The sequence below is a fragment of the Mizuhopecten yessoensis genome, unplaced genomic scaffold (genome assembly GCF_002113885.1).
Source record: "Mizuhopecten yessoensis strain PY_sf001 unplaced genomic scaffold, ASM211388v2 scaffold4231, whole genome shotgun sequence".
In the NCBI taxonomy this organism is placed as follows: Eukaryota; Metazoa; Mollusca; class Bivalvia; order Pectinida; family Pectinidae; genus Mizuhopecten; species Mizuhopecten yessoensis.
In genome coordinates, this window is record NW_018405441.1 from 109,617 (window position 1) to 136,161 (window position 26,545).

The 26,545-nt window shown below is 36.4% G+C and overlaps 3 protein-coding genes across 7 annotated transcripts in view; 1 reads left to right on the plus strand and 2 right to left on the minus strand.

Moving 5' to 3' along the window:
• Positions 1–6,356, minus strand: part of LOC110448733 (poly [ADP-ribose] polymerase 14-like) — a 41,678-nt gene extending 35,322 nt beyond the window's left edge. The window contains exons 1-3 of one of the 3 annotated variants that reach the window (XM_021495128.1): positions 6,276–6,356; positions 2,492–4,448; positions 1,428–1,589 (exon numbers count right to left, since the gene is read on the minus strand). In XM_021495128.1, the coding sequence (XP_021350803.1) occupies positions 1,428–1,589; positions 2,492–4,421 (2,092 nt within the window). In that variant the 5' untranslated portion in view covers positions 4,422–4,448; positions 6,276–6,356. Of the gene's footprint in view, positions 1–1,427; positions 1,590–2,491; positions 4,449–6,154 lie in introns of all 3 variants that reach the window. The other 2 variants (XM_021495126.1, XM_021495127.1) reach the window with 2 other exon arrangements.
• Positions 6,357–10,382: 4,026 nt separating this feature from the next.
• Positions 10,383–16,773, plus strand: LOC110448749 (zinc finger protein 629-like). The gene is made up of 3 exons (XM_021495172.1): positions 10,383–10,419; positions 11,124–11,221; positions 14,865–16,773. The coding sequence occupies exons 2-3, from the start codon at positions 11,124–11,126 to the stop codon at positions 16,006–16,008; spliced, it is 1,242 nt and encodes a 413-aa protein (XP_021350847.1). The 5' UTR covers positions 10,383–10,419; the 3' UTR covers positions 16,009–16,773.
• Positions 16,774–20,637: 3,864 nt separating this feature from the next.
• The window catches only part of LOC110448735 (WD repeat-containing protein 11-like), a 35,510-nt gene continuing 29,602 nt past the window's right edge, over positions 20,638–26,545 (minus strand). For 2 of the 3 annotated variants that reach the window (XM_021495130.1, XM_021495129.1), the window contains exons 22-29: positions 26,157–26,241; positions 25,640–25,822; positions 24,452–24,618; positions 23,808–23,902; positions 23,483–23,580; positions 22,275–22,355; positions 21,790–21,934; positions 20,638–21,388 (exon numbers count right to left, since the gene is read on the minus strand). In XM_021495130.1, the coding sequence (XP_021350805.1) occupies positions 21,246–21,388; positions 21,790–21,934; positions 22,275–22,355; positions 23,483–23,580; positions 23,808–23,902; positions 24,452–24,618; positions 25,640–25,822; positions 26,157–26,241 (997 nt within the window). In that variant the 3' untranslated portion in view covers positions 20,638–21,245. Of the gene's footprint in view, positions 21,389–21,789; positions 21,935–22,274; positions 22,356–22,624; positions 22,872–23,482; positions 23,581–23,807; positions 23,903–24,451; positions 24,619–25,639; positions 25,823–26,156; positions 26,242–26,545 lie in introns of those variants that run through there. The other variant, XM_021495132.1, reaches the window with a different exon arrangement.

The window sequence follows — 26,545 nt, forward strand, 5'->3', positions numbered from 1 at the left end:
TGTATATGAGTGTGTCTTTGTTATCTGTTTGTAATTGTATATGAGTGTGTCTTTGTTATCTGTTTGTAATTGTATATGAGTGTGTCTTTGTTATCTGTTTGTAATTGTATATGAGTGTGTCTTTGTTATCTGTTTGTAATTGTATATGAGTGTGTCTTTGTTATCTGTTTGTAATTGTATATGAGTGTGTCTTTGTTATCTGTTTGTAATTGTATATGAGTGTGTCTTTGTTATCTGTTTGTAATTGTATATGAGTGTGTCTTTGTTATCTGTTTGTAATTGTATATGAGTGTGTCTTTGTTATCTGTTTGTAATTGTATATGAGTGTGTCTTTGTTATCTGTTTGTAATTGTATATGAGTGTGTCTTTGTTATCTGTTTGTAATTGTATATGAGTGTGTCTTTGTTATCTGTTTGTAATTGTATATGAGTGTGTCTTTGTTATCTGTTTGTAATTGTATATGAGTGTGTCTTGTTATCTGTTTGTAAGTGTATATGAGTGTGTCTTTGTTATCTGTTTGTAATTGTATATGAGTGTGTCTTGTTATCTGTTTGTTAGTGTATATGAGTGTGTCTTTGTTATCTGTTTGTAAGTGTATATGAGCGTGTATTTGTTATCTGTTTGTAAGTGTATATGAATGTGTGTTTGTTATCTGTTTGTAAGTGTATATGAGTGTGTCTTGTTAGACTATCTATTAAATCTATACTTTCTGTCCATCTATACGGGTTAGGACTTATAAAGGCTAAGCCTGTTGTCTCTTCTAATTGTTCAATTGTTTTTGTTCAATAAAATTTGTTGAAATCGAAATGTTATTTGGGGGTGATTTTTTTTTCAGGTGTAAAATGACCCTTGGGTATGTTTATGGAAAAATCCCAGTCCTTATTAAGACACAAATCACTATTTTGAGCTATCAACCAAAATTATTTGTTTCTTCAACATCAAAAGTGAGATATAATGAATATGTTTAGTTTCCAGGGATAACAAAACCTACAGAACTAGAAGTACGGCGTTGGCTCTACGCCTCCATGGATGTTTAGTTTCGAAGTGTAATTTAAAACATTTACAGTTTTCTATGTTTATAGACTTCCGTCTTGGTGTCACTTTCATCAACAAAGAACCTTTTTCAAATCAATGAATATTTTCTTAGTTTTTTTGTTATTGCATTTTAAATGTTCAACAATTATATTTTTTCAGGTGCAGCTGCTGGTATTCAAACCCAGGACTACCGATTATTAGTCTAACTCTGTACCCATTCAGCTGTACATCTAACTGAGCATAGTATTAATCTGAAAAACTAATCTAATGGTCCCCAGACTTTGTTTTTTTTTTACTGTATATATCATCATGATGATTTTCTGTTTTGCCTTCTCCTTGACTTGAGTGTGACTTGACCTTGACTTATGACCTTTCTCTGACCTTGACCTTACCTGTACTGTCCTGAAATGTGATGATGGCCTCTCCTCTGTCCTCGCTGTAGTCCATTAGGTCAATAGTCCCACCTCCAGATCGTTTCTCATTCTCAAAATAATTTTCCAGCGTATCCTCACTTGTATTAGCCTTGAAGGTCACCATGATTGCTTGTTGTTTCCCTGTAAGTGAACACTCTACCAATCACTAACATGGAAGCTGAACATTGTTTATCTGTAAGTGAACACTCTACCAATCACTAACATGGAGACTGAACATTGTTTATCTGTAAGTGAACATTCTACCAATCACTAACATGGAGAATGAACATTGTTTATCTGTAATTGAACATTCTACCAATCACTAAAATGGAGAATGAACAAAGCCAACAGTACAACAACGTGTCTTTACTTGAGTGCTTGGTATATTCAGGGTCTATTAAAGTGACTTAAAATTGCTCTACATTTTATGTCTAACCCCAATGTAACAAGAGGCCATAGGGCCTTAATTACTTATTATGCTTCCTTGAATGAAATTAGCTTAGCAGAACTTTAAGAAGTCGCTACATAACCTATGTAAAATTGGCCTTGGTAGGGTCACATTTGGGGTCGAAGGAACTAATTGATTGGAAGCCTTTTTATTCCTTGTCTTCAGCTATATATAGACTTATGCTTTGTACAATGTAAGTGAATAGTGACCCATCCAGAAATCGACTCGGAAAGCCAACCCATATACAGATAGAAAGGAAACTCCTTTCTGATAATGGTTCGTTGTAACAAATTTGGAATCTATTCTGTACTTTAGCAGAACCCCTATATAACCTATCATCAAATGTTACCCCTTGGAGTGGTCATTATGGCTTTGTACTTGGTAAAATAAGGCTTTATTTATAACCCTCGACATTCCTACAACTGAAGTACCTTAGTCCTGCTATATTTATGTCTTAAAAAAAGGGAAAATGGCTATAATTACTTGGTACCCCTTTTTGACCCTTTCCCTTAGCCCCAAAGAGAGGTAAGGTATAAAATGATTGTTGCTCATGTGAACTAAAAGACACATCTAGGAACATGAAACAACTACAAACCATTGTCCTCTGCTTCTTCAGTAGAGGGTTGTCTCCCCTGCTGCTGTTTCTTTGAGACTGATGTCATATCCTTGGTCCCTTGGTTTGGAGAACCTTCTTTGAATTTGACTGGTCCCCTGGAGTTGTCATCTTGCTGGGGAAATGGTCCACCAGCTCCCCCTGGTGGAAAGTTCTGATGATCTGCTTTGTACTGGTCAGTGCTTTGACCGTGATCATATTGCTGATTATGTGGTCCCCAAGCTTGTGGGATGTTCTGCAACCATGTCCCTTGATTTGACCACATTGGACCTTGTTGACCTTCATAATATTGACCTTGGTAACCTTGATTTTTATAACCCTGACCTTGGTAAACTTGACCTTGGTTACCTTGACCCTGGTAACCCTGGCCATGGTATGTTTGACCTTGGTAACCCTGGTGACCGTGCTGATTGTATTGATGAGGACCAGGGCTGTTGCCTTGTCGGTTTGGAGAATAATCTCTTCTGTATTGATTATTTGGATAAATATTCGGTTGGTCGTACTGAGACCCGGAGGGAGCAGATGCCTCAGGAAATTGGTAGTATCCAGGCTGTGTGGGTGGACCATATTGTGTCTGACCACCATCTTGTGTGGGTAGACCCTGTGATGTTGGATGACCATGTTGTAGGGGTGAACCCTGTGATATGGGAGGACCATGTTGTGTCGGGGGACCCTGTGATGCAGGAGGACTGTGTTGTGTAAGAGGACCCTGTGATGTTGGAGGACCTTGTTGTGGGGTTGGACCCTGTGATGTTGGAGAACCCTGTGATGTTGGAGAACCCTGTGATGTGGGAGGACCATGTGATGTGGGAGGACCATGTTGCATGATTGGACTGTGTGATGTGGATGGAATATATTGCATTTGCGGACTATTTCGTATTTGCGGACCATATTGTTTCCGATGACCTTGTTGTGTGGGTGGACTTTGCTGTGTGGGCAGACCGTGCTGTTTGGACTGACCTTGCTGCGTGGGATGAAGATGTTGTGGGTGTGGACCCGTCTGACTCTGGATAGGATAATTGGGACTAAAGGGTTGTCTTGGTACAATAAATTGTTGATGTGGAAATCTTGGTGTAAAATGTTGTACAGGAATGTCATAATGCTGAACTGGTGACTCATGCCTGGGTTCTGCTGGTTGTGTTCCAGGCTTGTCGGCCTGATGGTGCATGGTAGGAATCACCATTGGAGGCTGTGACCTGGGCACATCAGGTATCATATTAGGGTGATTTATGCCAGGTTTTGTGAATTGCCCACTGCTGTGAGATATGTGTGGCTGTCCAGTGCTGAAAGGTGGTTGCCCGGTGCTGTGAGGTGGTTGCCCGGTGCTGTAAGGTGGTTGCCCGGTGCTGCGAAATGTGTGTGGCTGCCCAGACTGTTGTGGTAATGGTGCTCCCTGGTACCATTGATCCTTGTTAGTCTGGTGCACCCCAGATATTCCCGTCATTGGTGGAGGCTGCCAGCTGTCTGTCTGTGATTTCGGTCTGGAATCGTGAGGAAGGTGACTTTCTTCTTGCAAATGACCTGGAACATTTTGACCCCCAGAAGTAGCATTTTGGACATTTCCTTGGTGACCATGGGGCTGACCCTGAATCTGACCATCACACTGACCTTGAAAGTGACCTTGTGGATGATTTCTAGTCTCCATCTGTGGATTATTCTGTTGCCAATGACTTTGAAGCTGACCTTGTGGTTGAATGTGTTGCTGCTCTACTGACTGACCTTGAACTTGACCTTGATGATGAAAGTATGGTTGACCTTGTGTCTGGTTAGCTGGTGTGTACCCTATAGAAGATGGTGGGAATCCAGACTGGACTGAAGGTTCATGGCCTGTGGAAGATGTTGTGTGAGCCCCATGATACCCTTGGAGTTCACTGATAGGAGGGGTACCTGTACTCTCGGGTCTCTGATCCATCTTTTTAAAATTTGTCTATTCACCACCCTAAAAAAAATAAACTGCTAATAATATTAACTGTGTAATTTCATTGAAGAATACATATATTATAAATAAAACAGTAAAGACAATTTGCACCAAATTCTTATCAAATTTCTTTAATGGTAAATTTCTTAACATTTTAAAGGGAATAGGCACTGGGAAAGAAGGAAAGAAGAAAATAGAAGGGCAAGGGGAAAATGTTTGAAGGGATCATCAGAAAGGGTCATGAAATTAACAGAGAGAGAGAGAGGCAGATAGACTTCTACTTCTAGCAATATATAAATGATTTCAATAGGTTTAAAATGATATTCATCATGTGAAATGAAAGGGATCAAAATTAGAATTTAAAGGAGAAGATTGCTGATTTGAAAGACATTGGAGTATCTGCTGATATGATTTCAGGGGATAGTTTATCCAAATTGCTGATTGTCTGGGGAAAGAATGATTCTTTCCACACCGACATTGTGTAGGAGACAGTTTGGAAAGAACTTTGGTAAAAAGTACAAGCCCAAGGTTGTTTTTGCCTTCCTAGTGATGTTATTAACATGAGACTTCCACTTCATATCTGATCTTAACACCCAGGTATTTGCCTTCTGACACATGTTGGAGTTTCATGACCATGTGGAAGATTATCCCATGGCTAAACATGTACTTATCCTCAATAAAGAATGTCTATTATCATTATGGTCATGGAGTGTATATGGATGGACTATTGGGTGTCTATTCCTAGTCATAAAGAGGACCAGGCATTTGTCAGGATGGAACGCCATCTTCCATTTTCTCCACCAAAGACCTAGTCTAGCTGTCAAGATCTCTTTGCAGGGAGTGTGAATCTCTCCCTCGTGTTACTGTGAAACACATAATGAACTGACCTGAACAGAGCCTAATAGATGATGTAATGCCCTCACCTATATTGTTTCTTTAAAACAGAAAAAGGCATGGCCTAAGGACCAAACCTTGGAGAACCCCTGATCTTACTGGGACAGTGTTGGATTCNCCCCCCCCCCCCCCCCCCCCCCCAACTTGCACTTGGGAAGATTTTTTCTATCCAGCTGTTGACTTTTCCATGACATTGAAACAGAGATAGACACACACTGAGGGAAAGAGGAATAAATGAGTTGATACTTGATAACTAGGGGAATGTGTACAAATCTATAAGAGTGAGGAGAAAGGGGAGGTAATGAGTGATATGGCAATTAGAAGAAAAAATGAACTCACTGTGCAGTTTCCCACAGTCCTAAAGGATATATAGGCCTATATATGGCTTATTCTGCTGCCGTTATCAGATTTGTAACAACAGAGAACACGCTCTGCTGAAATGAAAGTAAACTTGCCGTCCAAGTTATTTATAGACACACGTAATCTGACGTGTACAACATCTTAAATGTCCTTATCTAGAAATATTTAATGCATTATTCTACACTAGAACGACACCATCCTCCCACCTAACCTTAGTGCTTGCGGACTGTCGAATAAGTCTCGTCGGTGGGGATTGGCCCGACCACTTGCTTGCTCAGACTACATTTATGGAAAATGAGAGTCCAAACGCTTTCTTTCACTCTAAAAATGAATTTTAATGTGTATCCTATCATTTGCGAGTCTCTCTCTCTAACAGGACAATATCTTCAACTTCTTGAAAGTGGTAATTACCTATACCTGTCTAATAGAACTAGAAATACGACACTCGATCAAATTACACGCAAATGCAACACCTGTAACCAGGCATAACCTCCGTCTTACCTAGGCAACCCTCCGTAGCTCAGCGTATTCTAAATCGCTCTCGTCGCTTTCCTTGAAACATCACCCAATAGGTTAATTTCTTCTCAAACGTACTGATTTTGTTCTTGAACCAGCGCGTCGAACTCGAAGATCGTGGGTTTCCTACTTTCGGTTTGATATACGTTCGGGTCTTTCTTCATACCTTCGGAAAAAACATATTCTCGGATTTTATCATTGCAATAACGTATACCATGGTGTTTTTTTCAGATAACACTATCATGATAGCGCAATCATGATCTTTCCTCGCCCAGATTTAAATTATTTTAGTAATAAAAATAATATTAGCAACACCGTTTTAGTAGTGTCGTGATATATGATGCTATAGCTGTCGATATCATAGTATCGTCATATATATTATTTATTGATGATGACGGTATACATTAATCGGCGATGTAAATGACTGTTTGTGATTGAAGTAACAATAAATTAGACAGACATCATTATTTATTTGTTCTGCGAAACCGTTGTAAATCCTATGTTATACACATCTCTACATTTTGTCTTTTTTTTTTTTTTTTTCAAAATGTTTAATTTTTACTACCGGGAAGACTTACAGATAGATCACAAGTACAGAAATATTTGTAAGAGATCACTATAAATTTTAAAATGATTATATAACAAGCAAAGCCTATAGCTGTCTTTTCCCTATTAAACTTCCAGTGTCCACGCATCATTTTATCGTATTTATGAATAAATAGAAAAAGAATGTTACATCTTAATAGTATATTCCATGTACAAGAAAATAATGATGTAATTATTTTTTCTCATTATACACTGAAATTGTATTTGTTATCATTAACTAATATCAATTAAAAGTCTTGATACTGCAATGTGTGATCTTTGTCTGAGAAACATCGTGATGCGTCGACATACCAGGGGTTTGTTTAGACATCAAATTGATTGCATCGACATACCAGGGGTTTGTTTGGACATCAAATTGATTGTATCAACATACCAGGGGTTTTTTTTGGACATTAAATCGATTGTATCGACATACCAGGGGTTTGTTTGGACATTAAATCGATTGTATCGACATACCAGGGGTTTGTTTGGACATTAAATTGATTGTATCGACATACCAGGGGTTTGTTTGGACATGACCTTGATTGTATCGACATACCAGGGTTTGTTTCGACATGACCTTGATTGTATCGATATACCAGGGTTTGTTTCAACATCAAAGCGATTGCATTGACATAACATGCTGGGCTTTGGTTCGACATGACCTTAATTGCATCGACCAACCAGGGTTTGTTTCGACACGAAATTGATTTCATCGACATACTAGGGTCCGGGTTTTTTTCGACATGAAATTGATACCTAAAAAAAAATCTGTGATTACTAAATCGAACGTCACTTATTTCATTAAACCTCTGTGTACTGATAAGATAAACCACCTTTAGCGCTGGAACAACAGTATATTTTTTTGAACTAGGATTCTGAAATATATGATAAGTTCTTACGGTTGTAAGCTTTTAAGATACAATATCAGTTTTGATAAATAATTTGATTATGCCATATCCTGTTTGTATTCAGTAGGCCTCCTCGTCCGTCATTATCTACACTAAAGAAACTTACGTCTGAAAATTATTGTGCAAAATCAATGTTGTTCAGGTGATTTGTACGTCAATTTGTTCGCTCGTATGACGTAATACATGTCCAAACCGACTTGACTATTCTTTTTATTCAAAGATAAGGTTCATACCAATCGGGAACCGTCGGCACTTTCCGTAAATGAGATAATACTAATTTCTCGTTTACGGAAAGTGCCGACGGTTCCCGATTGGGTTCATACTTCAATCATTATTCAGATAATTGATGCAATTTCATTTCAAAATATTTGACTATGATTACAATAATACAAATGAACAGAATATAAGTAAATAAAACAATACACGTATCACCAAAAGGTGAGACAACAGGCTAAGCCTATATCAGTCTTTTCCATAGATAACCGGTTGTTTATAGATAAACTTATTATATTAGGTATAGAAAATAGACAGTAGGACAATAAGGGCAAATGTGATTAATAAATTACAGTAAAGGGACACATTCTCACTGGCTCACATACTCCCATTCGTACTTTATTATAGTTTAGGATTAGAACTTAGAATATCATTTATGAATTGCAAACTATTCGTATACATGTTGACTCTTATATTAAATCATCAAAACGTTTCGTTACTTATACGTGCTAGATAAATTCCAAATGAATATTCATGTATTGTTATTATTATTATTATTCAGGCAAGTTTTGTCCCTTAAATAACGAGTATTAGACATAAGCTGGTGGTGCGTGTGCATGTGTGTGAGAGGAAAACGAATTACAACATTTTATATATTTAAGCATTGTACATAGCTACCGGAAATAGAAGAAGACTGATATAGGCAAAGCCTGTTGTCTAATTCTTTTGTCAATACTGTTCTAATATCTTCTTTAATGTTTAACTTATATGTTTGTATTATATATGTATTGTCAATAAAATACTTTTGAAATCGAAATTGCAAATCGTTTAGATTTTTTCAAGTAGGAACTGGTATGTATGGTATGTTTTAACAAATTGTATTATGTATGTATATTAACATATATAAATGGATAAGATAACAGGCTAGGCCTATAACAATCTTCTCCGAGATGGTGTAAGTATGATATTATATATATATATTAACATATATAAATGGATAAGATAACAGGCTAGGCATATATCAATCTTCTCCGAGATGGTGTAAGTATGACATTATATATATACATGTAATTAATAAGCTATCTATATTATTGTATTAAACTCATACACTCAATCATACATTCGCTATATGATAGTTATAATATTATCTAAATTGACTAGCAACTATCAACAAGTATGATTGAGTTAGGTTAAGTACAGAAAATAATTCATTTAATTATATATACATGCTAAAAAAAATATATATAATAGTTTGATAATATTTAAACATTTAGTTACATCATCCTAACCGTATAGATGCAATAATGGAACTGGTATGATCACATGATCAATGATGAGGTGTGTTATAAGTTACCATATATCTATGCCAGTATTTTATCAGTCCGACATTACTTTGCCAACTTAATAAAGTCGTGATTGGGCATGAAGTAAATTTACTGAAGTAGGTACTGGTGCTAATGTAATATGTATCCCCATTGGTACGTTAATGTTACTTTTATAAATAAATATTGATATATAAAATATACTGCCAATTGTATTGATGGTGTCATTGTTTAATGGAAAAGGATCATACTAATTACTACGGTAAAAAAGATATGCTTCTTATTATAAAATGCTTCACTATGTCATATGTAAGTGAAGCCGTAGAGTTTGAATAAATTCAATTGCCATTTGTTCGTTTTTAATTGAATAAACATATTTACCATTTTAGCCAACACAATAGAAAGTCTCTATTTTTTGCATAGCGGTATTGTGATCTTTAATAAGTATGACGATAAAGCGACCCCTTACCCTAATCCAAATATGTTACACTAGTATACCATTGACGTAGTAGGTGAATTTATTTTACAATAATGCATTAGAAAAAAGTTTGAAATATATGTCCATCATTTATTAAATTTACTTTACGAATTATTCAAATCAGAATATTGCACAGAAAAAATTACAAAGGATTTGTCGAAGGTCTAATCCTTTTGTTTCTTATCATAGAAAACTTTGAATATGAAAACATATTACAAAATTCATTGACACTCATCCTTATTTGTATAAACAAACCTGAAACCCTGACGTCAAATTCTTCCTCACCGTTGTGATTCTAGTCGGAGTTGTACTCCTGATCACAGATCAAAGACAGAAATACAATAGGAGATCATCGATCTGCAATGAAAACAATCGATCACACCTCATTAAGCCATAAATCTACTCACCTCAACTTTGCACGCGAGGTGTGCCGTTAGACTCCGCCCACCCTGACCGATTAGTTGGCTTCAAATCACACCCGGAACCCTCTAGTCGAACGATGTTATTAATACGTTCGATGCATTCGAATGATTCATAGTGGAAGTGGGCGGGATCGGTGACAACTAATTGACCAATCAAGGGATGTGACTGTTGAAACTTTGTACAGGAATGTCTTAAAAAATGAAATCATCTCCGAATTGAAGTCATAAACACTGAGAACTCCAAAACGCAACCATAGACATATCAAAATATTTTGACTTCACATTTGAAAGGTAAGTGTTTTATTCAATCTAAAAGGGTACATCTGCAGACTAAAATTCAACAAAAACAAAAAAACTTTTATTTAACGGTTTATTACACAGCTGACTGTCAATGGATTGTTAAATGCTAATTTGTCAGAAAAATTTGTATGTATTAAAAAATAGCATATTTATATTGAAAAAAAGTAACCTTGTAACAAATCTGTCATTTTTCATGTGTCATACAAAACATTTTTTTCTCTAACTATTTAAATTGTAGCATTATAAATATTTAGCAAGAAATCTAGTTGAAAGTGAAATGATCTCTGAGACTCATTTGCTTTTGTATTACCTGATTAAATTATCATTGTTTTATCCATAACATTTACTTTTATAACCACAACCACAATAATAACTTTTGTGACATTTTGTTTATTTATTTTTTATTTGTCGGTTGGTTGTGTTTTTTGTTAATTATATATATATTTCACAAATAAAAATTAAATTAAATTGACTTATTGAGTCTATAGGAAATATTTGGTAAGTGTAAATACATTCGTTTTGTTTCTAAATAAATATAGATCTCGTATAGCCTTTATTGATATCGTTGTTTTATTCCTCAGATGGCTATGTCTACTACATATATTTATAGATCTCGTAATGCCTTAATTAATTTCTACACGTATTTATAGATATCGTATTACTTTTTATTAATTTTTGTTGGGTTTTTTTCTCAGATGGCTGCCTCCATGATGAGTACAACGAAGTCCTTGATCGGTCACTCCATGCCTCCGTCACATGTCCAGTACCCCGGGCTCCAGTCGTCAGAAATAAGGTACGGTCGTTTTATTTTCTGCCACATTCCCGAAAATACCGGGACAAATGTTGATGTGAATTACTACTGTGCCAATAATATGTCAGGGCCCGTAATCATGAAACCATTCTCATGCCCAAACTCAGATTATGTGCGCAAGTCCAATATCTTGATTATCATTTTATGTGATCATAAAATCATAAAAAAGACATTTTGTCAAAAAGATGGAAGAAATATGGAGAGACTTACAGCTGTAAACAGTTTTCATTTTTCCTTCTTTGTGATACGATTTAAGTAAGTTATAAGAAACTTGATTTGAGCGCAAAATCCATGCTTGAGTATGATAATGGTTTCAAGAATACGGGCCCTGGTCCCCGAAATCCTGAGTGTATTATAGATTATCAAGTTGAAGTGTTTGTGGTGGTATAAAAACTGAAATATAATGATATCATTGGTTGTAAATACAAACCTAATTCTGTATTATTATATTTTTGATACATGCCACCGAACGACCACGTATTTTGAACAGCGTTTTACTATATCGAGTATACTGCCCCTCCAGTCGTCTTTTTTTAATGATGAGTTTTTTTGTGTATATTGTCAATATACCTTATGATTCATTTTCAATTTAAGTAACAGTTCCAACATATAATTTGTTAATGGAAACTAAAATAACAGAATAAGATTAGGCAAACATGCCTGAAAAAAGCAGGAAAGGAAAATCATTTTATTTTATTATTTTTCATTTCAATAGATCAATATTATCCTGTATATCAAATTTTAAAATGCATTTCCACATTTAACATTGGCTATTAATTTTCAAATGGTCATAGAATAGGGTCAGTAGGTGATACAAATCTAGGGTCAAAATAAAAAAAAATATGGTAGAGAGGCGTGCGTTGATACTTATTGTTCGGATACATAACGTTAATGAGTGAAAATTACAACAGACAGTAATATTTAGCCATTATAGTTTTTGTCGAGTATGTTATTATGAAAATATACAGAACACGAAATGCGTTTAAATCTATTTTTTGTATCAATTGTTAATTGTTTAATACATGTTTAATACATGTAAGTCGTCAGCGCCATTAGTATCAGGAGCAAAACACGACAATGAGAATCTACGAACGTTTAAAATCAATAGGCAAATGGTCAAGGCAAGGGGAAAAAAATCACGTTTGCATTGTAAGTCCAAGATTAACTCATTTACCCCTGAAATACCATAATGAACTATTCCAACCTTTGAATTGGGAGAGTTAAAATGTGCCTTCAGGTGTAAATGAGTTAAATGTACTATATTCTTTGTTGAATATAATGAATTCAACATATGTTTGACAGTTATCAAATGAAAGTAGTGTAAGCAGGTTAATGGGCTTTGTCTAGTTATACTCCATATATTCGCTGTTGTAAAGTATTGTTATCATTAACTGGTATCAAATGTACCAAGTTAATTAATTCACATATTTACCGTTTAGTTTCACATAAGGAAGACGTGATAGGAGAAGAAAGGGTCATTGAACTATTTGTATATTAAACAGACTCAAAACTTTAAAGCAAATATTGTCCGTTGCTAATCCAATCAAGATTTGTATGAGTAATTTGACATTTTACTTAGTTTTATAAGTTTTAGGTCAGATCTGACCTGCTCTCACTGTATTAGTGGTTATAGTGTATCCCATTGACCAACGTTACTCAATATCTATAACTGTGTACATCATAGTCATTATCATATCTTATCGTGATGATATTATGAAGTTTAATAGATATCTTTAATAAGATTCATCAGTTTGGAAATACACAAACAAAGTACTATTAAACGTGTATAATAAATACATCGTTTGTACATAAAGTAAAAGTTTATAAAAACTAAAGGTAGAGGTCAGCCAGGTTAGGTCAAAGGTAGGGGTCAGTCAGGTTAGGCCAGAGGTAGGGGTCAGTCAGATTAGGTAATGTTGAGGTCAGTTGGGGTAGGTCAGAGATAGTGGTCAGCTGAGGTAGGTCATTTGTGGTAGGTCAAAGGTACAGGTCATTTGTGGTAGGTCAAAGGTATAGGTCAGTTGGGGTAGGTCAGATATAGAGGTCAAAGGTATAGGTCAGTAGGGGTAGGTCAAAGGTAGAGGTCAGTTGGGTAGGTCACTTGGGGTAGGTCAAAGGTAGAGGTCAGTTGGGGAAGGTCAAAGGTAGGGGTCAGTTGGGGTAGGTCAAAGGTAAGTTGAGACAGGTTAGGTCAGAGGTTTGTCAGGTTAATCAGGGGTTGGTTAAGTCAGGTCATATCAAAGGGATATGTCAAAAGGTTAGGTCAGGCGTAGAGGTCAGATCACATAAGAGGTAAAGGTCAGTGAGGGTAGGTCAGAAGTAAGTTCATTAGGTCAGAGGTAGATAATAATCAGATTATGTCAAAAATAGAGTTAGGTAAGTTGTAGAGGTAAAACTGAACTCTACCTCTTCAGTCAGTGAAGTTAGATCAAATGTAGAGGTTACTTATGTAAGGTCAGAGGTAGAGGTCAGTTGTGGTAGGTCAGAGTTAGAGGTCAAACAAATTACTTTGACAGTAGAAATCAGTCAGACTAGAGGATTTGTTCTGAAAAGTTTGATATATTTGTACATGCAGTAAAAAGGGTAATTCAGTGTGTGTGTGTGGGGGGGGGGGGGGGGGGGGGTGCAGTTCCTCCATGTTCCTTTTTGTGATTAATTTTACCCTTCTGTCACCAATATATTTTATTTCATTTTTNCCCCCCCCTTAATCTCATAAATGAAAAATAAAGGAGGATGGACAAAATGGCGGAATCTCACTTGATGAATTTTATTTAAAAGTAAAATTCTGCTATGTTGTCCATGCTCCATCAGAATTCTGTTTAATGTTTTAACTGAAACATTGTTAATTGAGTATAATAACTGTTTATATGTATATTTTTTGCTTTGATTTGAAGATATAAAGTAGGAATTTTGATTTCTATTTTAACAAGCAAACTAGTATTTTTTTGAGTATTGAACTGGTACCTGGTATATTATATTTTGTAAGCATATGAACTGACACATTTTGAGTATACATTATTTTATTTTCAATAAATTAACTGGTATATTTCAGCTGATTTTCAACTTTGTCAAATGCAACTATACAGATTAAAAATGCATTTTTAAGTAGATATGTTCAGTTTCATTAACAAATAGATGTCAAGAAGATGTTTAACATGGTATACTGATGTATCATTTAGCATCCCATTTACAGCTGTAATATATCTGGATTGTTTTTTAAATATTCTATTTTCATGTTATCTTCCTTGTTTGTTACACGGTAATTTTATTTTCCGAAATAGCATTTTTGACAAATGAAATGATAAAGCAACTTGAACAAAAACTACCTATTGTTATATTTGCCTAATTGTATTAAGCCTGTCACAAATATTATAATTGTTATCTCCTTTCTCAACATCAAATGCAATGATCACTGGTATCTTTTTCAAGTTAAAATATAACACATTTTCATGTTTGTTGTTTCACTTCATTTTATATTTACAATAGTCTAGCAGAATGCAGTATTACCCAAATCTCTGTGATAAATTAAAAAAATATGTGAAATGAGTTGTTCATATTTGTTAAAGTGAAATTATCAGAATATATCTAATCAACACAAAATTAATAAATTTATGTTAAATTTCAGATCTAAAGGTCCTGAGTCATCACCACCATTCCAGAAGATGGGACATCCAGCCTTTTCACCCTATTCTGTACCTGACCCTCGTGTGTACGGTCAGCTCCCTCCTCAGATGGCCGGTATGCCCACCAATCCATGGTTTCCAGGTTACCCCTACCAGCAGCCAGCCATGTTCCCAGGCCAGAGCCAGTTCCCCGAGCAGAGAGTCCCACCCATGATGTACATGCCTCCGATGATGCCAGGCCAGGGTTTCCCCTTCATAAGTGTGGATAGCTTCCTCCATCGCAACACCAAGAACGAACTGAGAGCAGCCATCTTTGAGAAGGTCCTCGGCACATTTCCCAAGCTACAGAAAATGTTAGCAGAGAGCAGCAAGCCAAACCTTTCCGCTCCAGAAAAGTTTCCTGATTGTCGCTATGCCAACCTGCCCCGCCAAGAGACTGTGTCACCCTCTGGCTTTTTCCTGCCAAGCTTGGCCCTGGAGAGTCTTGATGAGGAGGATGCTGAATACAGACTGAGTCCTCTCCTGTCCCGTCCGAGCACCTCCCCTGCCATGGACATGTCTCCCTACCTCACACAGCTCATCGACCAGGTGATGGACAATGCTCCCGACCTCGCCGACCTCATCATGGACAGCTCATCTTCCAGCAATGACACACCCACCAAGTCAGATTCTAGTGACTTTTGTAGTTTTGTGCCCATCAAGCCTGAACCCATCACACCACCTAAGGAGGAAACCTCGCCATCTGCCTTCACCAAGATTGGTCACAGCGAACTCACCACTACAAAGAATGTCTGCGAAATCTGCCACAAGATTTTCTCCTCCAAGGCCAACCTGAGAGTGCACATGCGTCGACACAGTGGAGAGAAGCCATTTAAGTGTGAGTATTGCAGCAAGGCCTTTAACCAGCGTTCCACCCTGAGGACCCACATCAGGATCCACACAGGCGAGCGTCCCTACACCTGTAACATGTGTACCAAGTCCTTCGCTGACTATTCTACCTTCACCAAGCACCAGCGTACACACACCGGCGAGAAACCCTACACCTGTAACCTGTGTGGTAAGAGCTTCGCCCAGTCTGGGAACATGATCCGACACCGACAGACCCACGATAGATCGTCCAGTGATGGGGACATATCTCCCTTGTAAATATACTACAAAGGCAATTCGTGACAATATAAAAGCCACTTTCAATGACAGTATGTTTTTTCCAGTGTTGAATGGCTTGACATCAAAGGACATGTGTAACATTATTTGTTCTAAACAATATCTGGAGGTCATCACTTGTACAGAACTAAACTGTGTAAACAACGACTTACCGTGTGCTTTCAACGGACAAATATGAATTCCTAAAATGTGTAAAATTTTGTAAATATGCTTAATTTATTATGTAGCCAGTCATATATTACATGAAATTGTGCCCAAAGAATGCCAGTGATATAGTGCAGCTAACATATGACTGTTAAATCCAATCTGTAGCTTGTGTTATCTCCCTTGTTGTTATATATTTTGACATATATGTATTTTCTCCCCTTGTTGCTATGTATGTATTGTCTCCCCTTGTTAATATGTATGTGTTATCCTCTTTTTAATATGTATTGTCTCCCCTTGTTAATGTTTGTGTGGCCTTTCTGTCAATATGTATGTATAATCTCCCCTTGTTGCTATGGATGTATTATCTCCCTTTGTTGCTATGGATGTATTATCTCCCTTTGTTGCTATGGTTGTATTGTCTCCACTTGTTTATGTATGTGTGATCTTTCTGTCAACATGTATGTATTATCTCCCCTTACTGCTATATGTGTAATCAGTGCTTTGTATATAACTACATGTCATAATGCTGACAGTATTAAATATGAAAATCTTGACCCAGTGTTTTTCTTTTGTCTACCATACATTGTATTCGTCAACCCGTTCTCGTGCTCAGACATGGATTTGGTTCTCTCTAATTTCTAATTCTAATTTACTTTATATGTGAGTTACAAGAAGATAGATCTGAGCGTAGATTCCATGCTTGAGTGCAAGACAGGTCTCAGGAGTCCTTGGACAAATTAATGATGATCCCCAGAAATAATTAGTCATAAAAGAAAACAGTCAAATTACTCAGGAAATTTGAAATAAAAAGAAGTTGTTTTTATGACGATATATATTTTAAGATGATAAATCAGCTATTGGAATGTCGTTGATGTAATTGATGTAATAAGCAACCATATAATGTAATTTGTCTATCATCCCTGAATACTTGTCCCGTTTTTCCAGACATTTGAGATACAGTGGCAGTGTTGGTAGTAAAACTAGATCAACTTTGTACATCACATGTATACTACATGCAATCCACATTGTCATCCTCAGATACCAACTTCTTACAGAATACACATTACGTTTTCATAGAGTTATTAAAACATGGGCTTTAAGTTGATATTTCACTGATACAGAAAATACCCATTCTTCAGATAATCAACTGATGTGCAATATTTATATTGAGAAATTCATAAATATCTTACAACAATAAAATATCTTCAGTGTATAACATAGTACATGTATGTTATTGGCTAATGAGAAACTTAAAACTCCAGGGATATCAATGAAGTGTTACTACCAGTCAGTGTATCCCAACACAATCCTACCACAGGGAAACACTTGTAAACATAAGTACATGTCTGTTATTGGCTAAAGTGTAACCAACACTCAAGGGATATCTATAAAGTGTTACAATCAGAAAACACAATCCTACCACAGGGAAACACTTGTAAACATAAGCAACCATATACTGTTTTACGAAGTGATAAGCATGAGAGATTTACATCTATAGACCTTAGAAAATAGACCATATGTTTACTTGACAAATTCCCAGCAGGAAATTGAATTGTAAATCATTCACGGACAAGTAACAAAGTTACTATAGCAACACAAAAGGTTAGGCAAGTCTCACAGTCAGTAACAAAGTTACTATAGCAACACAAGGTTAATCAAGTCTCACAGTCAGTAACAATGTTATTATAGCAACACAAGGTTAAACAAGTCTCACAGTCAGTAACAAAGTTACTATAGCAACACAAGGTTAATCAAGTCTCACAGTCAGTAACAATTTTACTATAGCAACAAAAGGTTAATCAAGTCTCACAGTCAGTAACAATGTTATTATAGCAACACAAGGTTAAACAAGTCTCACAGTCAGTAACAAAGTTACTATAGCAACACAAGGTTAAACAAGTCTCACAGTCAATAACAAAGTTACTATAGCAACACAAGGTTTAACAAGTCTCACAGTCAGTAACAAACTTACTATAGCAACACAAGGTTAATCAAGTCTCACAGTCAGCTCAACTCTGATAACTGGGAAGGAGTATCATCAATGAAATAGTCGCTCAAAATCTAGACATGACAGGCTGTAACTTTTTATTTATATAATGTACATTCATTAATATCACAAAGATAATTGATAAAGCATTGAGTTACAACATAGAACATCACTTAGTACACTAATATCTCAGAAGACAACTACGTTTGATTTAATTCACTCATATTATTTACAAATAATTGACAACATTAATAATATATTTTTTAATTCAACATGCATTAAAGAAAAAACAACAAATAAATGTTATGTAGAATAAATAACCCAAAATAGACATTGGAATGTGGTCAGAAACTGTCCTAACTGTTACATAACCGGTACATTGTTACCACTTAGTGTCAACCATGATGAAATGAAACACTTTTTTATCAAATGCCGACCTCCATAATCCTAACCTCCATTAAAAAAAAATCTCTAGAACATAAAACACAATATTCCTAATCCTATTAAAAAGAAAACAAAATAAAACCATTAGTATATTGTTTCAACAATGAATTAAAAAATCACAACAATTTTACTCCTATTCAGCATGTTTTACTCAGAATTATTTGCCTCTTTTAAACAGTTTTCCTAACTGATATTGTAAACCATATTTAACAAATACAAAATATTCTAAGCCCTACGTGATTAAAGGACTTCATTATCTTTAAGTATTATCTAACTATCTATCTCTTTATTCTTATGTAACAAACACTAAGCACTCTAAGATATGGAATTCTATCGGCACCCAGTGTTGACAAGTTCTCAGGCATTGTGTCATACATACTTATTTACTAGAACAGACAAAATCATATTTTTCAATTTAAATATTAATGTGTTTTATTTAAATTTAATGCTGTAGTCAGAGAAGAGCCAGAATAGTACTGCAGCAACGTACAAAGGAAATTTCAGCACAGCATAACTAGGAAAGAATAAGAGCTAAAATGTATGTCACGAAAGATACCAACAAACACAGATTGATGACAGTACACAATTACACTGTCAATAACTGTAGGCTTCAACACTCTGACCAGACGACTAATTATGCAAAAAATAAAGCCTATCTGGGAAATCTGGGAACTGGGGACATTTACACAGACCAATATGTCCACATACAATATCATGGTTGTACAGAAATCACACTAACATAAACAGGTCCCATTGAATGTATTACATCACTGTTAAAAGCCTTCCCTTTCACGAGTCCTTCAGAGATCAGTTATTGTATTTTATCTAGTTAGTGTCCCATCCTTTACAAGTACCCCGCATCTATTACAAGTACCCCACATCTATTACAAATACCCCGTATCTAAGAACACGGTACCCCCTTTTATAAGTACTCCCTTTTTTTATCCAGTGTACATGTTCCTAATATCTGCTATGGCTAACTTGATAATACTGGGAGTCTCTGTAATAATGCAAAACCCAGACACACAGGGTCATTGTTAGTTGGAATATGCTTTTATTATACTGGCCCCATCAACTACTGATAATACAAAGTGTGAAGTAATAAACTTTTATGGGGAAATTTAAATATATGTTGTTCACAATTACAAAACATTGAGATGAAAAAAGATGATAATGAGAAAGGTATCTGCTTAGTCAAATAACATATATTGACAAAGCAATATCAATCTGATTGAATTATTGCTGAGATTAATGAGCATTTGTGTTTTAATGGCATGTTAATGATACTACATACAAGGAACTGAATATGGTCAGAGCTACAGCACTACTTAGAGTAGACTATGAGAACAACAAGAACCATGTAATTGATATATGGTATAGAGAATAATGCCTTTTTCCATATCACACCCAGTATCAACTCGAGACTGTAATATCAGCCCGAGTATGTATCAAATAGGTATATTCTATGGCTTGAGAAATAAACTGGTAACACCTAATAAGAAGTAACAAGTTTTCGACAATTTATGTCCCCAAAAACAATTGGATTTTTTCAATCACAAAATTTAAGAACTACAATAATACATGGTTTCCATGTAGATATAGTACGGTACATAACTATTTATCTATTGCACTTCAACCAAATATATCCCCTCAATTAAATCAAACACAAGAAAGTAACCAAACCTATATATTATATAGTATTTAAACCAGTCAATCAATACTTCCCATTGGACCCACTCATCTGTAGTTACCACATTACACCTTCCTTAAGTACAGCGGTAACCTAAGTTGTCTTACAACTCACATTTGAAATATGTCATTTTTACATACACAACAAGCCATTCGGATTGATATGTCTCGCCTGTGCCTGCTTTGACCATCAATGCACATGTCAAGTTTTGTTGGTCTAGCACTAGCAAAATCTTAATGTGACGGAGATGCTGACAAAGTCAATGGACCATGAAAGGTAGACTGCATCAAGCATTTGATGCATGGGTTGAGATGTACTACCTAAGATGCATCTCTTGTACAAGTTTGGTTGGTCTAGCACTAATACTTTCAGTGAAACTAAAAGCTGGAAAAGCACCGTAGTCTCGCTTCCGCTACTTCGTAGTGGCGAGACAAAAACAGTTCAGACGGACAGCAAACACTTTTATCTGATAGCACACAGACTTAGTCAATAAATATTACTGATAAAACAGTTATACTAGAGAGAACACAGTGTGTCTACACGATACAGCAAGAGCTGTTTGAAACACTGAAATTTTAACACATTTAAAAGCACGACTTGCTTCGAAAGCATTCAGGAATGGTATAAACCATGGAAACATGTCTTTCCAGTAGAAATATCAAGTCAATAGAAGAGGGTTTCTGGTCCAGTGGTCCTTCGATAAAAAATGATGGCAGTAGTGTCCTGTCAAGAGAACAATGTCCAACTCCTTTATCAGTAGTGTCCATTTGACAGCAACAATGGTCAGGGCAGTGTCATGCCAGAAAGAGGATGTCTTCTTCCATGAGTTGTCTCCCCTTGGTGACAACATAACTGACTGTAATGTCAAATATCGTGTCAGGAGAGATGTTGACTTCCTTTATGAGTTGTGTTCCCTTGATAATAACACTAAGCTGGCGGTAGTGTTAAATGTCAGGAGAAGAGAATGTCGACCTCCTTCATGAGTTGTGTCCCTTTGTCACCAGCGTGACGACAGTAGTGTTCTGAAGCCTTCCTGTGACCTAGGTTGATGAGTTGCCGAGCATATTCCAGGAAAATGGCTTCCACCAATGATTCTGTAAATTTCAGATATTTCACTTTAACATCTTTGCAGTACACAGAACGGTTGATATCATGACGGGTATATATGTTGGCAGACATGGCAATCAGGGAATATTGTAGCTGATCTGGAGATTTTTGAGATGGGCTCTCAAACAAGAAGGATAAACCTCAAGGAAAACCTATTCTTAAATGCAAAAGTGCAAAAGTAACCAAAAATACCTGCACCATTAAATTCAAGAAAGATATTTACATAATACATTTTCTTATTAAAAGCACTTATGTTTTCATTTTGTAAAGATTACAGTTCTATAATCAACAAGGATTCCAATCAATTCAGTCTGCCACCAGTCAAAGCCATTATTAAGACTTAACAATAATAAAACAAACACGTCATGATACATAAACGGTAACTTACTGGTGTCAGGTGTCATATCCAACAGACCAAACTCCATACAGGCCTCGGCGAAGCATGCTGCCCTGTTAAACTGTCGCATACCGTACAACATCTCCAGGACCTTAGGAAAGTGTCCGAGAGACAGCATCACTAGAAGTGCCTTACTCTGTAGGGAGAAAGATTGGCAATTGATCGAAGGATCACAGTATTTTAACAACGAGGAGAACAGAAGCTTATCATCTAATGTTACATAGTCTGTACAAGACATTCTTATATCCACAAATCAAGTATATTAAGGGCAACAACAATCTGGTTACCGGTATCAAGCAAAAAAAGAACCTAAAAAACCTCTCTACTTTGGCATTCTGCCTGCATTATACACATTATATTATTTACACATAATACTGAGCTCATATCTTTATTTAATAGGAATTTGATGAAATCAGTGATATTATATTGAATCATTATACATTTATTGGTAAAATACAGTACACCAGAAGACAAACCTTCTGATTGACTTGTGTGCTGCAGAGGTGATCCACCCATCGCTTCAGTACCTCACAGCAGTCTGTGTAACCCAGTGTGGCCTACAACATCACATACCAAACATGTCACAAACATCATATATATACTGATGTAATACCTCACAGCAGTCTGTGTAAACCAGTGTGGCCTACAACATCACGTATCAAACATGTCAAAAACATCATATATATACTGATGTAATACCTCACAACAGACTGTGTAACCCAGTGTGGCCTACAACATCACGTATCAAACATGGCACAAACATCATATATATACTGATGTAATACCTCACAGCAGTCTGTGTAACCCAGTGTGGCCGACAACATCACGTATCAAACCTGTCACAAACATCATATATATACTGATGTAATACCTCACAACAGTCTGTGTAACCCAGTGTGGCCTACAACATCACATATCAAACATGTCACAAACATCATATATATACTGATGTAATACCTCACATTAGTCTGTGTAACCCAATGTGGCCTACAACATCACGTATCAAACATGTCACAAACATCATATATATACTGATGTTATACCTTACAACAGTCTGTGTAACCCAGTGTGGCCTACAACATCACGTATCAAACATGTCACAAACATCATATAAATACTGTCTGTTGGTGAGATCTTCGCAAATGGTCAACTGTATCAATCATCCATGGAATAGTATCCTGATATGAAACTACAATGTACAGACCCAAGTCTTACAATAAATCATGCCCTTTTGGATGAAATATTCAAGCAAGTTTTGTTAAGACATATGGCCTACAGGTTCTACAGCCTGTTTATCTGTACAAGAGTGACATATCATCTTGACAGCAAGACTACTTTACTTAGCCCTACAACCACACACACACTCAGGGGAGATAGACTGTCTGATCTCTACCATCTGACCCTGAGTGACCCTGACCTTGATGAACCAGACTGCTTGGTCTTGTACATCTGACCTTGATTGATCCTTACCTTATCAAGCCAGACTGCCTGGTCTTGTACATCTGACCTAGGGTGACCCGTACCTTAGCAAGACAGACTGCCTGGTCTTGTACATCTGACCTAGGGTGACCCTTACCTTAGCAAGCCATACTGCCTGGTCTTGTACATCTGACCATGGGTGTGACCCTTACCTTAGCAAGCCATACTGCCTGGTCTTGTACACCTGACCTTCGGTGACCCTTACCTTAGCAAGCCATACTGCCTGGTCCCATGCACCATATGTTTGTAGGTAGCGACAGGCATCCATCCCCTTGTCTATCAGACATAAGAGCTGAACTCCCTCTGCAGAAAACACACCAGGAATTATAAACATACTAATAATAGTTTTCCACCTAAGAAAACTCTCCACCACAGCAGGGCCAAAGAAACAATTTTATCAAGTTGGGTCCAATTTGGCGAATATTATTGAGAGGTTAAAAATGCCTCTGTCAATCAATATTGTGGGTTAGGAAAATCAGAACCCTTCTATTTCTGTTTTGAACTTCTATAAGTTAGGTGATTATACATACCTGTCAGTTTGCCATTAGCTATAAGGTTGGTAGCTACCAGTTTAATGGTGCTCTGTGACGCCCCAGAGGACCTTATACTGGCTACAAGGCAGGCTCTGTAAACGTAGAAATGTATTTCTAACATGGTGATATATAGAATGATTAGAATGACTGCAGGCACTGCAGTGTCTGCCTCAGCAAGTTATCAATTGCAGAATCAGGACTCAAAATCACTTTATTGTTGTCCGAGATTAATTCAGGTGTTGAGTCACTTGCAAATTTAAATCTTCTTGGACTGTAAATTCTGTAGAGAAGTTTTCTCGATACTGAAGCAGCATTCAGTTAATTGAGAACTCAAGTATTCATAAATATAACCTAGAGGCATAATTTGTGAAATAAAGTGATATACAGTATTTTACATCCTTACCTTTTCATTTTAAACAACTTTCATCTGAAAAGATGTGTGATCTAATTCTAAATGTGATAGAGCAAACATAAACAGGAAATTAAATCAAGACCTAGAAAACTTGTTTAACCCTTTCACCCCTATATAACTTCAGCAGACTATACTATGCATTGATCTGGATGAATCCATTATGGTCTACAATGGTGATAGGGTAAACAAAGATAAAATTAACCTTTCAGTCAATTAGATGTTAACTAACCTTAGACAGTCAGTGTAATACTGGTCACTGTCGGGCTCCGTCTCTAACAGTAACTGGACAGCTCGGTCGGTCTGACCAAGCATCCCATAGTTCTCAGCACATTTCTTTGTGTGATCGTAAGTTGCACGCTTGCTGTCATGGAGGGCTACCCGATCTAACTGGTACTTCTGTAACAGATATATACATTTACTTCACGATGACAATGCTTGGTTTGTTTGTGTTTAATGTCCTATCAACAGCTATTGTCATTTTAGGACGTGCCAGGTTTTAGTGGTGGAGGAAAGCCGGAGTACCCAAAGAAAACCCACCAACCTGTGGCCAGTACTAACTGTCAACTGCCCCCTGCGACCCAGTGGTGGAGGGCTAGTGATCATAAACAATCAGAAGCCTTAACCACTCAGCCATCGTACAGGTATACAAAGTAATTATGATACAAGGATAGATGTCCAAAGTAATTTCCCAATATATCTCATTACTCAAGTACAACCTTAATACATACAAATGTCCAAACAGATGAATCTTACTCAAGATACAAGGTCAATATATTCACATGTGCATAACTTTTTGCTTATTTATAAAATGAGAAAGCAACACAAATTTTCAGTGTGAATATATCTTCCATAACAGTTATTCTATCTGAGAAAGGACTAGGGGCATTAAGGGTCATTATGGCCTCATCGGGGATTTAGAATTAGTTGTAAATGAAGTATGTAAATATGAATATGTTGTGCGCTATTTGGTTGAAAATTGGCCATTTCGAGGGAAATTCACTAAACACTCTTCAATTTTTGAAAACCTCTGCATGCAACAAACAAAAAAATATTTGACACGTTTAAACATTGTCATACCAATGTTCATTCGTAGAATGGAATTTTTGTTTGTCACATGTGGAGGCTTTCATTTCTGCATGCTAACTGTCCGCAAACACCATATTTTGACTATTTCTGCCTAGCAACATAATTTCGTTGCTATGGTAGGGCATCTAAACATGCGCATTGGAAAAAATCGTCAACACCAAAGATAGCCCCATTTAACCAATATGATGTTTATAACAGAAATTGGTAAATAAATTCAAGTTAAATGTTTTACTTTTTATGAGGCCAAAAAAGCCCCATAATGCCCTAAGTCCTTTAAACCTCTTACTCATTTAAGACTTCCTAATAAGAACGGATGAATTGAAGACTTTACCTGGAACGAGGTGTTACTACAGATTGTGTCAAAGTATCTCTCTAGGGGCGGGTCCTGGAACAGCTGCTCCACCAGGTGTCGCTGGGCCACCTCCTCCGGGTTGTCCAGGACAACCAGGTCGTTGGCCTCCTTGGTCGCGGGAACGTACCGATCACGACCCTGCTCCCGACCGCCATTTAACCCCTGTATCACAGAAGTATGACCTAAACATCTGTACTGTTACCAATGACTGTTAATTTTGATTTAAAACATTTATTTCGGAAATCAAATATATCAAAAATATGCACTCAAAATCATTTAACCATGAGATATTATAGTCTGGTATTGTTCATTACATTTCTTCTTTTCTTTAATCAGTAACCTTGAAAGTAAATTATTAGGAGCATTTATTTGCAAGAATACATATTCACATAACCTACTTTACAAAATTCTTTGGAGGTTTATACAACCTTTAGCCTGTATGTCAACTGTTTAACACATTCCATTACTTTTTTGTTTTATTAACAGAAACACAAACCCTCATGGCTGGCTGTAGTTTTTCTAACTTGAGATAATGCAGGGCCACTGTCCAGAACAGCAAATCAGATTCATCTCCGAACAGTCTAAACACAAATACACGACAATAATGAGAATTATTCTGGGTCCTCATCTACAGATTTACCACAGTATGAGAATTCTGCTTTAATGGTACACAATTATTTGCAAAAGTAAAACTGTTTGTTCAAAATTGTGTAGGTAGAATTTATTTTCTACCTGTAACATTTGAAGTACCCACTCTGAAATAGTAATCATTTGAAGTACCCACTCTGAAATAGTAATCATCTGAAGTACCCACTCTAAAATAGTAATCATCTGAAGTACCCACTCTGAAATAGTAATCATCTGAAGTACCCACTCTGAAATAGT

Bases quoted from the DNA above. Each gene is read 5' to 3' on its own strand.
- LOC110448749 (XM_021495172.1), top strand. From the start codon at position 11,124: ATGGCTGCCTCCATGATGAGTACAACGAAGTCCTTGATCGGTCACTCC. The intron at 11,222-14,864 runs GTACGGTCGTTT...GTTAAATTTCAG, and splicing joins CTCCAGTCGTCAGAAATAAG to ATCTAAAGGTCCTGAGTCAT.